The sequence below is a fragment of the Empidonax traillii genome, unplaced genomic scaffold (genome assembly GCF_003031625.1).
Source record: "Empidonax traillii isolate 1590-97213 ecotype Southwest subspecies unplaced genomic scaffold, ASM303162v1 scaffold731:size316458, whole genome shotgun sequence".
NCBI classification, from domain to species: Eukaryota; Metazoa; Chordata; class Aves; order Passeriformes; family Tyrannidae; genus Empidonax; species Empidonax traillii.
The window spans coordinates 98314-113042 of record NW_020955924.1 but is presented as its reverse complement, the minus strand read 5'-3'; the positions used below and the strand labels follow the sequence as shown (position 1 = coordinate 113042).

The following is a 14729-nucleotide window of genomic DNA, read 5'->3' as shown; positions in this document are numbered from 1 at the left end:
TTAGGCAGAGCATGTGTGCTCATCCTGTCACATCCTACCCCACCCCATCCCATCCCATCCCATCCCATCCCATCCCATCCCATCCCATCCCATCCCATCCCATCCCATCCCATCCCACTTGTGCCTTAGCAGCCTCCTCATCCCACCATACGTATTTCAGGCACACTCTGAAGTGCCAGGAGCACCCTGGGGCAGAATCCCTGCTGGCACCCCCAGCCCCATGACAGAGCCAGCACTGCATGTGACCAAGCCAGATCCCACTAGATGAGCAATGTGGGATGATGGGCTACCAAAATACATCAGGGTGCCATGAACTGGGGGAGTGGCACTGACCAGAGTGGCCAAACCGCTGCCCTCTGCTTCATGGCCCTGCTGACCCCATGGATCAGACTGGATGGCTGGAGCATGCATCACCTCCAGAGGGACATTCCTACCTCCTCCAGAACCACTTATCTTCACCTCCCGCAGCTGGACCAGCTGTTGGGCCTCTTCCAGCTGCTTTTCCACCGACTCCAGTTTCTTCTGCACTTGGTCATGTTTACTCTGGGGAAACCAAAAGAGGAAGGGAGCATGTCTACGTGGGTCTGGGGTCCAGCAAGGCTGTGCCAGAAGGATGGCATTGCCGCTGGCATGGCCCAGGGGCTCAGGGCTCTCGTACCTGCAGCTCCTGCAGCTCACGGGCACCCCGGAGCCGCTCTGCCCGCTCCCCATCCAGGGCCTGGCAGGTGACATCGCCCTTGTACCGCTCATCCGACAGCTCTGTTGTCAGGTCAATGATCTGGGGGGATGGGGGGTCAGTCTGAGCATGGCTGTGCACACCAGCGCTGACCAGCACCACCCTGGGAGCCCAGGATCCCATTTGGCAGCATCCAGCTGCCTGTGCCAGGCTACCTGTGCCACACTGCCTGTACTGCACTGCAGACAGGGCTCATCAGATTTCTCCATTGTTCTAGATGATTACATTAAATTTCCTTCGAAACCAGAAGCAGATAAATGAAGGGGAGAATTATAAATCCAGAGAATCAATTCCATTTTTCACAGAGCAGAGGGGCATATGGTCCATCCTGCTCAGGTGGCCAAGCAAGGGGTTGCAGAGGCAGCAGGGCCACCAGAAAACACAAGATTCTAATGCTCCTTTTTCTGCATCTGACAGCATTTTAAGGCACTTCATATTTTGCAGGCAGCAGCTCCTTAGGGGGTCTCACAAGTTTAACTCAGTAAGCAAACCCCACAGGTTTCTTCTCCCTCGGGAGTCAGTGTTTTTCTGGGTCTGCCCTGAGGTGTTCGACTTGCTCAGCATTCCCAGCCCCTTAACAGAGAGCTTAAACTAAACCATCTTTTCCCCCTTTTCCACTGAGAAGGAGATCCCAGGCCCTCAGGGCTGTTGGCACTCCTAACCAGAGCTGCAGCCTAGACCCCAGCTCAGCCACGCTGCAGCCCAGTGATCCGGGCAAGCCCAGGGTATTTATAGAAACCTTGGGAGCTCCTTCTCTCCACAGTGCTCAGCAAAATCCCAGGCACAATCACACAAGAGCCCTTGCATTAGAGAGCAGAACCCACAAAGGACTGGCGATTATGGGATTATGGAATCCCAGAATGGTTTGGGTTGGGAGGGACCTTAAAGATCATCTAGTGCATGGACAGGTACACCTTCCACTAGACCAAGCCCTGTCCAACCTGGCCTTGAACACTTCCAGGGATGGGGCAACCACAGCTTCTCTGGTCAATCTGTGCTGATGCGAGCCTGGAAAATGCTGCAGCCAGGCACCAAAGCCTGTCGTAGTCCTGCTTAGAGAACCACCCCCAGATAAGATTATTGCTGGCAGCCCCCACTGCCCACCCCACTGCTGTCCATGGCTTCTCCAGCTGTGGTGGAAATGGTGCTCCTATTCATTCCAATACAGCTTCATTCCCAACCTGGCCAAGCCGGGCTGTGGCAGAGCCATTGGGGGCTGTGCCCAAAGGTTTTGGGGGCTGTATCAGAGGTTTTTGGGGCTGTACCTTGCTCTCCAGCCTCTCTGCAGTCTGCCTGAGCTCACTGCATGCCTGCTCAGATTTTTCCAGCTTCCTTCTCAGCGCCGCCAGCTCCTCCTAGGGAAGATTGGGAAAAAAACATACACGGAGAGTTCCAGCATCCTTGGTTTATTTATGAAAACCTTGTTTTCTGTTCAAAATAAGTGGAAGAGACATAGCTGCCTTATTAGTAAAATTTACCAGGCAATTTTGAAGGCTGTTCACTGCAAATTGCTGGGACTACAGCTCTTGACATGAATTCCATCGGAGGCAATGTCAGCTTGGGTGTGCATAGAGCACATTTTATGAGAAAGCAGCAAACCTCAAAAGCCTGGGCTGAACAGCCAGAGGCCTGTATCGTGCCCAGGGAGCGTCCCAGGGCCCTGGCAGGTATCACAGAGCGGTGCAAAGGCACAGTGTTGGCTGTGATTCCTTTCCAGGCAGCCTTGTCCTGCTTTGATGTCCAACATCGAGCAGGAGCAGAACGTGCAGAGTCGTGATAAAAACAAGGGTTAACGGGTGATGGGGCCTGATGGATCCCAGGTGGATTTAGGCAGCTTTTATTTCAGCTGAACCAGCCTGAAAACATCTTGTTGAAATCTCACTCAGGCAACAGGGGGAGCAGGATGCCAGGGAAGATCGACTAGGAATTTAGTGCAGGTCTGTCCCATCCCATCCCATCCCTCGGTACACACCTCTTTTGCACGGAGCTGCTCTTCCGCGAGGTTAACACTGAGCAAGGGCCGCACGTGGCTCAGCAGCTGCCACCAGGGCCAGTGCCTGACTGCCTGGAAGACCACCAGGTTCTTCTGGATGCAGCGGATGGCGAGGCGCTGGATCTGCGGGGAGACACAGGAGCAGTGACCCTCACCCAGCCAGGAAGGACCAGGCTGGGGTACCGGGCTGGAGAGAGATGAGGTGGTAGAGGAGGTCAAGGGATGGCAGTGTGGCATCTTCTGGCTGCCCGTGGGGCAGGGCAAAGTGGGTACTCTTCAAAGGAGCTCAAAAGAGCTGTAATTTGGATGCTCTGGGCCATATCCCAGCAGCGTTGATCTGTGTGAGCACACGTATCCCCAACCAATGGGATGGGTACCTTCAACCTCTTGAACTTCTGGCGGCTGAGGAAGCCCTTGCAAGCAGCCTGGAGCAAGGTCATCTTCTGGGCTATCAGCTTGTCACGCTGCTTCTCCAGTCTGGAGATGACCCCCGCCTTCAGGAACACCTGAGAGCAAGTACCGAGGTTACACACTCCCAGGACAGGGACTGAAACCTCTCCCTCCTCCTGCTTAAGAGAAGCATCGACCATCCCAAGGTGCAATTCCTCAAAACCCTTCCCTTGGGATGCTGCCCATTCCCCCCACCGCAGGGATGGATGGGTATCTCAGTGGCTTCTGACTGGTAAGACACAGCTCTGCATGGGTTAACACGCAGGTAACACACAGACATGCACAGGCAATGCTCAGATACACACAGACAACACAGAGACAAGCACAGGTAACACACAGACATGCACAGTAACACACAGCTACGCACAAGTAAGCCCAGCTACAAACAGCAGCAACAGCGCGTTACAACAGCAAGCCATGTTGTTTTTGTTCACTGAACTAGTCACAAACACCGTGTAAATGGCACAGATCTGCTGATGCCATTGAATTCAGCCTGGGATTGATCTCTGAGTGTTTAAGGTGTCTCTGGATCACTGCCTGGGAAAGCTCTCGGGATACAGGACGAGGACTTGGGACACAGGTGCTCCCAACTATTGCACCCTATTTGCATTACACGGCTTTAATAACCCCTGAAGGACACGTGTGAGGCCAGCGGGAGCTCAAAGAGCTGCATTTTAAAGATGCCAAATTGAATCAAAGAACAATCCCAAGGAAACTCGCTCTCTCGAGCTAATGCCATGATTGCTCCACCACCTATTCAATTGCCTCATTAATGTCTGTATTAACTCCCCAACCCAGCAAGCTTCGAAGCCAGTACAAAATCAATGCTCAAAGCAATGGCAAAGCGAACTCCTCCACAACGAGATGTGACCGGGGCTGCCATCGTGCTATTGATTAATAACAAGGGTTCCAGAAAGGAGATAATTGCAAACTGTGCTGTGCAGGATAAAAGAAAGTTATTTTGCTCCACAGAGCTGTTTCACAAATTCTTTCTTTACAAACTGCAGTGCTGAAGGCAAGCACGCACAGGAAATTAATTTTTCTTTGAGACCATTACATTTGAGTTCAAACACTCTTGCTGTGACAGCTGCCTGGCTTTGCAATGTGAACCCCAGTCCACCAAACCTGTGAGTTGTCCAAGACCCATTCCCTCCCATGAGACATCAATGCCACGAGGGGCTGGATGTTGATAGTCAGGTACAGATCTTATCCGGGGTACTGCTTTCAGATGTGAATTAGGAGCCTTCTGTGCTGATTTTTGGTGAGACTCAGTTTCCCAGCCCACCTGGTGCTTTCTCCCCATTTTGGGAAGCTTTGGGCAGCTGGCACAGGGCAGGCTGTGCCCACACACACTAAGAGCAATGGGGAGGCAGGGACTGGAGCCATCGTACCTGGCTGCGTCCTATGGCAATGCTCTTCTTCTCCAGATCCAGCGCCTGGAACAGCTCCTCTATAGCCTGTGGAGAAGGAGCGCGTCATGGAGTTGCTCAGGAAACATTTATACCCTGCCGTGACCCTGCTGAAATGGGGTGCAGGGAGCCCTGGTCCTCGTGGCTGCCCAGTAAATTGCATCCAGCTCTGCTCTCCCTTCCTCTTCCCCATGCCAAAACCCACCTTCCCAGTCATATGTCCTGGCGTAAGGACTTTCTGTCCTGGAGGCTTTTGGTGGGATGAGGGGCAGAGATCTGCAGCTGCATGAAAGTTATTCCCCCTTTTGCTGCCATCCCTGGTCTAGAAGGACCCCAATGCCTGGGCAGCCCTGGGAGGTGATGACACAAGGGACAGTGAGAACCCGTCTAAGTTCCGTCCAACTGCACTCAGTGCTCCCCTTCTTCTCACCTCACCACAAGCTTGTCCTGTGGAGCCAAAGCAGAGGGAAAAGCATAAAATTCCCTCTGAGTCCACCAGTACAGCATGGAACCCCCCCCAGGGATTCAAGCAGGAGATTAGTCAAGGGGAGAAGCCTGAACTCAATTACTCTGAGCTTTGGACCGACGCAGGAACGTAACAGGCAGCAACACCAGACATTCCCCCGGGGCAGCAAATGCTGTCTGGATGGATGGGTGGTAACAGAAATCCTCTGCTAATACTTCACTCCAGACAACATCCTCTGGCAGCCTCACACATCTCCTTCCCAAAGGACAAACCCACGGGCCATGGACCCAGGAATACCTTGTGCAGCAGAACTTCACTCCTGGTCTCACCCATAGCCATGTAAGGGGGGGATGGAGTATACCAGGGAATGGGGATATGAACCACCGCAGGGCATGAAATCTTTGCTGGAGGCAAAGAAGCACCAGCGCTGTGGCTGTGCCCTGATCCAGAGACACTGCTGGGACTGGGACTGGTGTAGGGCTGTGCAGCATGATCCCATCCCATCCCCACTTCCATCCCCATCTGATCCCCATTCCACTGCATCCCCATTCTGTCTCCATCCCCCTCTCCATTTCATCCCCATCCCAGCACAAGCACAGGGCCAGTTGTTGCTGCACTGTCACCTCACTGCTGATGAGCCTCTCCCCTGCTCCAGCGGTCGGGTTAATGCCTCTTCCCAGGAAGCAGCCCCCAGCCAACAAAACCTCATGGCAGCAAGCTCCAGGGAGGATGGGATTTTCCAAATCCCCTGCTTACACCCTGCTGACAAGGCACCCTCTGCCTTCAACGGCATTTCACAGCAATATTGACCTTTTCCGACTGTCAAACTTGTCTTATTAAATCCCGAGGACTTAACTGCCTTTGCACACGCTGGCTGGCAGTTTGCACAACACAGCACGTGCCCAGCTTTAATTCATCTCCTCTCAGCTCTTCCCAGCTCACCCATAGCCTTATTCCAGGGACTGGGATGGTTCTCCCACGGTTTTGCTACAAATTTATTAGGAAACCAATAAACTGGTACATCTCCACCTTCCTTCCTGAGCTCTTTTGACTTTCAGGCCCTGTGGGACAAGGTGAGGAGCCACCCTGGGCTGCAGGTGATGCCAAATACCCCAGGAGCCTCCATGGTCCCCACTCACTTGGGTCCCTGGGAATGCTGCCTGGCTTGTCAGCCAGGCAGGTTTAAGCAGTTCAGAAAGAGGGATGGAGTGCTGTCATCCTGGGCCACAGCAGTGCATTGATCCTGCCCTCAGTTTGTGCCCTGTCCTGCAAACCAGGACAAGCAGGAATCCTCAGCCCACAGGATTGTCAAGGCCATTTCCCCTCAAGTATTAAAAAGACGCAATAGCAGACTGAGCTCTCCAAGTCCTCTCCATGGTGCAATAACGCTGGTAAGTGCAGCCCGCTCCAGGAATTTACTGCCTTGGCAAAAACACTCCTCAGGGGAGAGACTCTGGGATGAAGAGCTGAGCTCAGCTGCCCTGCCAGGCTGCTGGAGGATCCATGTCCCTCTGTGCTTGGGCACCAGGGTGAAGAAGAGCAAGATGCAAAGCCAATCCCCGAATCCAGTCCTGCAGGAAACTGCACCCACACAGGATGCAGCCTCATGGACAGATCACTCCTGATCCTTGCTAAGGAGCTCTGATAGCCCAGAGCCCAATCTGTGGGCTGGCCCAGACACTCCCAGACCCGATCACCCATGCTGGTGTGATGCCCAGAGCTGTGCTGAATGGGGTTTTCTCATTCTCCTAGTTCCCGAGGGCAGTCTCGTGTTTAGAATCATGGAATCATTTTGGTTGGAAAAGCCCTACAGGATCATCAAGTCCAACTGTTCCCACAGCACTGCCAAGGCCACCACTAACCCATGTCCCCAAGTGCCACATCCACACATCTGTTAAAACCCTCCAAGGATGGTGGTGACTTCACCACTTCCCCGGGCAGCCTACTACAGGTCTTGACAACCCTTCCAGTGAAAGAATTTTTCCTAATATCCAATCTAAGAGCTCCAGGAATTGCTCCTCACGTCAAAGACAGCCCTGATGGCATTGGGGAGGGCTGAAATAGCTCTGGCATTGGCACAGTCACAAGTGGGGGTCTCAGCCTGTGTCCCCCAGCCAGCCCAGCACACACCTTGCTTTCATCTGGCACCTCATAGGCAGAGTTGTGTTTCTTCATCACCTCCGGAGCCAGGACCTGGAAGCGCCTCCGGAACTGGGTGAGGAGCAGGCGATCCGTGTACCCTGGAGACAGACAGACATACATGTTGGGGGCTGTACCAGTCCTGGGGCACTGCCGCTGGGACACTGGGGAGGGACCTAGTGGGACAGGCCTGCGAAGTGTTGCATGTACTGTCCACAGCAAAGGCCTCTGTGAGTGGAAGGGACCAGGGGAGCTGCCATGAGAGAGAAACCCCTGCAGCAAGGGCAGGGCAGAGGGAAGCAGAGAAGCAGTGGAGATGGGCTTGAGGTGACCAGATGCCATCCCAGCACTCACATCATGCAGGAAATGTCCCTGGACCTCCTGCACAGGTCTCTTTCCCTATGACATTAACTGTGACTGTGGTTGATGCAGGTCCAGCCTGATGCAGGAATGCTCCAAAGGGAGGATGGGGGGAACCTCACTGGAGCCACAGCCACCCAGGCAGGAGAGGGGTTTGGAACCCCTGCAAAAGGCAGCAATAAAAATGTGGTGTGTTCCTGAAATGGGGCTGGTGAGAAGCGGGCGATGAGCAGAGCCTGGAGGGGCTGAGGCAGGGACAAGGTGGCAGTGGTGGGTGGGACAGGCACAGCCCATGTGGCAGCTGCAGGGGCCGGACGTACCGACGCGGTGCAGGCGCAGGGCGTCCAGGAGCTGGGTCCCCTCCAGCTGGGTCCGCAGGGCCACCACGTCCAGCTGTGGGGCTGTGTCGGGTGGTGCAGGGGGACGAGGGACTGGCCCTTCTGACCCCATTCGCGGGAGGAGGCAGTGGACAAAGTGCAGCTGGGACCGTCGGAGAAGGTTGGTGAGGGCGTCCTGTAGGGCAAGCAGAGGTCAGTGGGGATGGAGCGGGACAAAGGGGCAGCACATGCTGGCAGTGGGAAATGCTCCCTGTGCACCTGCTGCAGTGGGTCTGGGTAGGTGAAGGAGTCACCTCCAAGCCCTTAGGGTGCATATTAGAAACAGCTCTGGTCAGAGTGATGAACACAGGGTGAAGGTCACAGATGCTGAGCAGGACCCTCCCTCCTAACGTCTCATGTTTGCAGTTGATGTGATGCAAAAACTTACAGAGTTCATAGAATCACAGAATGGTTTGGGTTGGAAGCAACCTTAAAGATAATCATGGTTGAGGGCCACGGGGGGTGGGGCTTGCCAGGGACAGGGACCCCAGAATGGGCTTGCCGGGGAGCCAGCAGAGCCTGAGCCTCATCACTGAGACTTTGGGCACCTAATTACAGCTGAAAGCAGCAGGAACTTGGCACGTACCCAGCACCAAGGGGTAGTTTACTGTCTGAGTGCTTAAGAGGATTAAACTGCGGCACAGCAAGGTTCTATGTAATCTGCTCATGATCTGTTTGCCTGCGATGCTCTCCCTGAGTGACAGCAGCAGTGGGGAGGCTCATGGTCACCCGGGGCCAGAGCAGCATCCCGGGTGAGACACAGCCACTACAGCCGCCCAGCTCCTGGGGCAGGAGGTGACTGATGGGGCGTGCAGGGCTCTCCCAATAAGGAGGAGTGTGTCCAAGGTAGGGTCTCAGTGTGGGGCCATGCTACTTCACGCCATAAACTCCCCAGCCCGCAGTCGCGAGGGTCCCGACAGCCACACTCACCGCCTGCAGCTTGATCTGAGCACACACCGACCTCTTCCTCACAGCTGCGAAGCTGCTGGCAAAGGTCTTCCTCAGGCAGGTGTTGCGGTGCAGGGCGGCCTGGGATCGTCCCTCTAGCCCGGCCACGGCGCGGCAGGACAGCGGCGCCCGCGCCCGCGGCTGCACCAGTTCCCTCACCGCGGGGCTGTGGGGATGAGACACGGGATGGGGCTCTGGGGCCGCAGTGGGGATGGGAGACCTTGGCTTCCCAGCCCCTTCTATGGGGATGCAACACCCAGAGCCCCAAATTCAGATTGGTGCTGCTTTGCAGAGTGGAGAAGGGTGCTGAGATGCCCTCCACCCACTTCACTCCTCTCTGGTCTGGGCACTGAGCTGTTCATTGCTGTAAAACCTTCCTTCCCTGAGTTGAAACACAAAATGAAACAAGCCAGGAGAGTGTAAGCAGAAGGTTAAAATCCCCTGTGTGTGCAGACACCTGCAGCACCTCAGTTCCTTTTCGGTTCCAATTTAGTTTACAAGTTCCTCAAAGCAGTGGGAAAACCTGGGCAGTTGCCGCACAAGGAGCTGGTGATGCCTCACGGCTCTGACGTGTGCTGGGCCTCCAACAGGCCATGGGTTGGGACACCTGCCACTAGACCGGGTTGCTCCAAACCCCATCCAACCTGGCCTTGAACACAAGAGATGGGGATGGGGCAGCCAACACCTTCCCTGGGCAACCTGTGCCAGGGCCTCACCACCTTCACACGGAAGAATTTCTTCCCAGTACCTCATCTAAACCTGCCCTCTGTCAGTGGGAAGCCATTCCCCCTTGTCCACGCAAGGGACGCCGCACACAACCCTGTGTTTCCCCCTCCATGACCAAAGGCAGGGCAGGTTTGCAATGTCCAGCCCCAGCCTCATGTCAGGGTTATTCCCATCCCACTCCTGTGGGCACAGGGCTTACCACTGGCACCGTGAAACCTCCCTGGTACTTACACTGTGGAATGCTGCAGCACCTGGATGGCATTCTGGGCTGAGAGGTTGAACTTGGCTTTGCTGACCCAGCCCGTGAGGTCGTAGCGCACGGGGTCGGTGCCCAGCTGGTGGGAGATCTCGAAGTGCAGCGCCTGCTCACACCTGCGCAGGTGCCCATCCCCTGCAGCCCAGAACAAGCCCAGAGAAAAGTCAGATGTTCAATTGGCTGCATTTCTCAAATTTCCAAAGCCAAGTGGCAATGCCAAAGGCTGGGCAGCCAAGCTGAGCCCAACTTACCCTCCTGGTCGGGTCCCTTTGTGGCGAAGTAGGAGCAGAGGCGGCCGAAGGCAGTGCTGTCCCCAGAGCCTGGGATCAGCACCTCCTCATCCAGGATCCACAGCAGCCCCCGGCGATCGGCCCCGGGGCTGCCTGGCAGCACCTGTGGCTGCTGAGGGAGAAGCACTTGGTGCTGGGAAGGGGCAGGAGGGCTGTGGGCTCCAGCCACAGCCACACCAGCCCACCCCCTCCAACCTGCTCCCACTGTCCAGCTGTGGGCAGGAGACTCTCCTGGCCTGATCCATCTCTGTTCCTCACCCTGAGCCCTGCCCAGTGACAGTATCCCAGAGGAGGCTCTGTAGCCGGGCTGGGAGGGGTGACAGGGAGCAGGGAGGGTCCTTGTATTTTAAAAAGCAAAAAAATCTCCTGGTGGATGCTGTGCCCTTCCCTGCAACACTCGAGGCTGCTCTGGGACTCTATATAGGGTCCCTCTATGCCCTTGGGACCCACACTGCCCTGAGAACAAGGATGCAGAGCTCCCATGGTGCCCACGGGGACACGGTACCTGGGAGCAGCTCAGGTCGATGATGGACAGCGTGGCCAGTGGAGAGTGCTCTGGAAGATCAAAAGACACCTCAACATTTTCCTGGAAAACATTATTTAAAAGCTTGCTTCAGTCATGGTCTGGCATCTGGAAGCCAAGAGGAGATTCATTGCCAGGGGTGGGAAGGAAGGCAGGGATCCAGGAGAGCGGAGCCGCCACAGGAGCCACCTCTGCCATGCCACGGAGGCATGGCCACGCCTGTCCCTGTGGGTAGGGCTATCAGGACCCCTTCACTCCATGGAATGGTGCTTTGGGTGTGTCAGACAAGCTGGATAAATCACAGAGGTGATAATAATTGATTTATCACAATTGATAATTACTTCTTAACAAGAAAGCATCAAGAAAGCAATCGATTATTTAATCTGCAGCTTGCAGGTGTTGTTTTCCTCCCTCAGCCAAGGGCTGTAGCGCTCAACCCCCTTCCCAACACCCCCAGCAGCATGTCCAGGAGCCCCCCGGGAGGGGCAGGAGGAGCACGTCCTGAACTGGGGCTGCTCAGCAAAAGCCATGGCTTCAGTGTCTCTCCATGGCAACACGGAGAGGATCTGCCCAGGGATCCGGGTCTGCAGGCAGAGCAGAAAGCAGCAGCGGAGACCCAGTTCCTCCCTGCCAAAGGCATGTGCCACTGTCATCCCATGTGTGACCCAGCGCTGGGAGTGAGTGATCCCGGGGCTCACAGAGCAGTCCTGGGGCTCGCAGGGATGTGTCCTGCACTATCCTTAGCCAGCAGGAAAGCCCAGGCAAGAGGAGCCTGCAGAGCCCTCCAGCATTCCAAGCTCAGGCAATTATGTATTCATCACTAGTGAAGGGCGCATCTATCCTTACTCGGCGCAAGTGATGTGTGAGTATTAAACCATGGGAATTCAACCATTTTCCCAGGGCTAGAGGCATTAAAGTAACTCCTGCAAGCCTAATAATAAGTTAATCTCTGCTTGTAGGTTTCTCAGCAGCTTATTTCTGCAATAATTTATCATTTTCCTTTCTATTCTCTATTATTCATCACCTGAGGAAAAAGTAAGCTGTGCCAATAGAAGGGCACAAAGCCTCCTGGGCTGGAGCAAGTATATCATAGAATCTCAGAATGGTTTGGGCTGAAAGAAACCTAAAAAATCATCTAGTTCCAACCCCTCTGCCATGGGGGGGTTCCACAAAGATACCAAGAGAGCCTGGCATCCCTGGCACATCAGAAACAGCCAAGAGGATTCAGGACTGGAGCAGGAGGGGAAGAGAGACACGGCTCAAGGCTACAGTTCCATACAGACTCCCCATTTCTGCAACACCTCTCCCATTAAAGCTACAGAGTTATTCACTCACACCACAACAGGGCACAGGGATCCGCTGGGCCAAAGGCAGCCCCGTCCCCAGGTACTGGGAAGCTGCTCCCTGGGATGCTGCTCCCAGCCCTTGCTCCTCACCTCTCTGTACCTCTCCATCTCCAAAAGGAAGGTTTTCTCATAGAAGAGCCCCTGCAGCCGCTCCTGCACATAGTTGTGGCACAGCTCTTCGAAGGTGGCCGCTCGCTCGGCCCGCTGGTGCCGCGGGTTCTGGAAGCCAGGGGTGTCCACCACGGCGATGGAAGCCATGGAGAGGTGCTGGGACGAGAAGGACCTGGGAAAAGAGTGACACACACCTCTGGGATTCACCCACAGACAGCAGAAGTGATGCCAACCGGGCACTCATGGTGCCAGGTCTCCATGCCAGGCTGCCCATGCCACAGGAAAGTAGGACACTGGAGGTCCCAAGTGCTAGTGTGCTCTCCCAGACAAAGACTTCCACACAACTTCCTATTTTTCCAGCAGGCAGCAGTCACTTGCTCCATTCCTCTCTCCAGAGAGCCCCAGCAAAGATTTCTCCTCAGTAGCCCCTGGAGAAGGGGCTGCCATCCCCCAGCCCCCCAGTGTCTGGTAGTTCTGTACCTGTTGATCAGCGAGACGACAGCAGCAAAGAGCTCCTCGTAGAGCCCCGAGGCCATTCCCTCCACACACTCCACACCTGTCATCTTCGGCCCTGGCACAGGTGGAGGGAAGAGCAGGCACAGACACATCATTTATTTCCAGCCAAGTTCAGCCAGCATGGAGCTGAGATGGTACTCAGGATTGCAGCCCACCCTGCTGCCCTCTCAATTTGGGGGTTTTCCCCTTTTTAAAGACAGAGTTCTTCACAGTGTTTAAGCCAAATCACTGATCTGAGTTCACCTGATCTTTTTGTCCCTAAGGAGGGACAGGCAGGGGCAGCTGGAAAGCTGAGGGCAGCACAGTCAATGATTTAATTAATATTAACATACCCAAATGGGCCTCACTGCCTGAGAAGAACGGCGTGTGTTGCCTCTCCATGCAGACCCTTCACCTGCTCCCAGTGCTGCACCCCGCAATTCCCTATCCCCCAAAATAAAGGGAAGGGGGATGCAGCATCCCAGTACCTGCCGGGCTCTCCTCAGCCAGGGGTGGCTGCCGTCCCCGTGCCGTCACCTGTGCCAGGATCTGCTTCAGGTGGTGTTTGAAGACGGCGGTGCTGAGCTCCTCCGGGTCACAGCCCAGCACCTCGGCGGCGCGGCTCGCGCTCTCGAACTTCATGAACTGCTTCCTGCCGACTGGGGAGGAGGAGAGGGGCACGAGGGGGTCAGGCAGGGCCAGCACCAGCAGAGCTGGGTGCAGGCTCAATGTCTCCAGCAAACACCCCGCCCGTTCCCGTGTGCATTTCCAAAATCAAAAAGATTTTCGGGGCAAGTCCAGGGACCAGGTGGACCCTGCGACCCACCCAGGCTGCCACCAAGCCAGGCATCAGTAACGCCGTGTATTTCAAGAGTTTCAGTGGAGAAAACCAGCAGATGTGCTGATGGGAACTGATAGGATTACAAAGCAATCCCTCAAAATCCTGGATCATCTTTCCTGGCCCCAGCAGTGTTTGCTGTCCCGGCAGCCCAGGAGCAGCATTCCTCCCTGCAGCAGCGGCAGAGCTCCACACAGTACTTATATCCACTGATAATGATTCCAGCTTAATGATTAAAATCAATAGGGGAGTAATCTGCAGGATTAATCCTTTTACAAATCCAGGTGCTGTGGAGGCAGCTGGCCGGCACTTGCTCAGGAACACGGGGAATGAGCAGAAATAGGAGCAGCCAAGCAAAGTCACCCAGAGACCTCAGGGTAGCACTTTCGGATGCTGGATGAGAAGCTGGGGGGGTGTCACAGCTAAAATGGGCCCTTAAAACACAGGTGGTGGATGGTGGCAGGGGAGAGGGTTTAGGATGGAGACAAGAGGTGGCACATCCTGGGAAACCCATGGGGGACCTGGTACCAGCCAAGGGGATGCATAAAGCAGGGCCCAAGGGCTGGGTGCTGCTTCAGAGCACACCCTCCTTTCCCTTCCCCTTTGATCCTTTCTCGGTATTTTCTATGCTGACTGAAGGACTCCAACTTCAAGGGCTGTGCTGAAGCAGGCAGAGGAATTGCCTCAACACTCTCGGCTTTGATTTATTCTGTTTTCACTTGTTCTCATCTGAGCTGGCTGGACAGAGGCTGATTCCTGACAGACACAAGATTCCTCCCTGCCAGGGAATGGAGGGGCTGCACAGGCCTGCTGTGCCAGCTGGGCTCCCAAAGCTGGCATTCCACACTGGCCACTCCAGCACCCCGAGACAAGTGAGAGGCTCCACTCAGCCCCATAGGAGCCCAGGCACCATTTCACACTTCACAGACTATAACCAGCAGCAGCATCACACGACCCTCCTGGGTGTGATGTGATGATGGAAAACTCACCAGCTTTAACACCTAAAGGGGATTACTTTGGCCCATTTAATTTTTAAGAGGAGCAGGAGGAAAACATAGGGTCAGCACCAGACTTGCCTCGCTCACAGGGACCTCAGCTCAGCCTCTCCTGCTACAGCCCTGAAACATCTCCAGCCCGTCTCTAAATTGCTGCATGTCTTGGTTTCCTGGGTCTGAAACAGAGATACTCCTTCTGCCTCCCAGGGCATGATGCCACAGTGGTGGGGTGGTGCAGGATCCACCTGGGCTGGGGAGCCCCCACCTGCCA

The 14729-nt window shown here is 55.2% G+C and overlaps 1 protein-coding gene across 1 annotated transcript in view; it reads right to left on the bottom strand.

The window, feature by feature from the left end:
- MYO18B (myosin XVIIIB) overlaps positions 1-14729 on the bottom strand; it is a 58134-nt gene that overhangs the window by 29717 nt on the left and 13688 nt on the right. The window contains exons 14-28 of the mRNA XM_027900454.1: positions 13114-13284; positions 12611-12701; positions 12110-12302; positions 10656-10736; positions 10112-10262; positions 9836-9995; positions 8861-9044; positions 7874-8066; positions 7185-7294; positions 4571-4636; positions 3107-3235; positions 2709-2852; positions 2002-2091; positions 659-778; positions 435-543 (exon numbers count right to left, since the gene is read on the bottom strand). Of these exons, the coding sequence (XP_027756255.1) occupies positions 435-543; positions 659-778; positions 2002-2091; positions 2709-2852; positions 3107-3235; positions 4571-4636; positions 7185-7294; positions 7874-8066; positions 8861-9044; positions 9836-9995; positions 10112-10262; positions 10656-10736; positions 12110-12302; positions 12611-12701; positions 13114-13284 (1992 nt within the window). The remainder of the gene's footprint in view (positions 1-434; positions 544-658; positions 779-2001; positions 2092-2708; positions 2853-3106; positions 3236-4570; positions 4637-7184; positions 7295-7873; positions 8067-8860; positions 9045-9835; positions 9996-10111; positions 10263-10655; positions 10737-12109; positions 12303-12610; positions 12702-13113; positions 13285-14729) is intronic.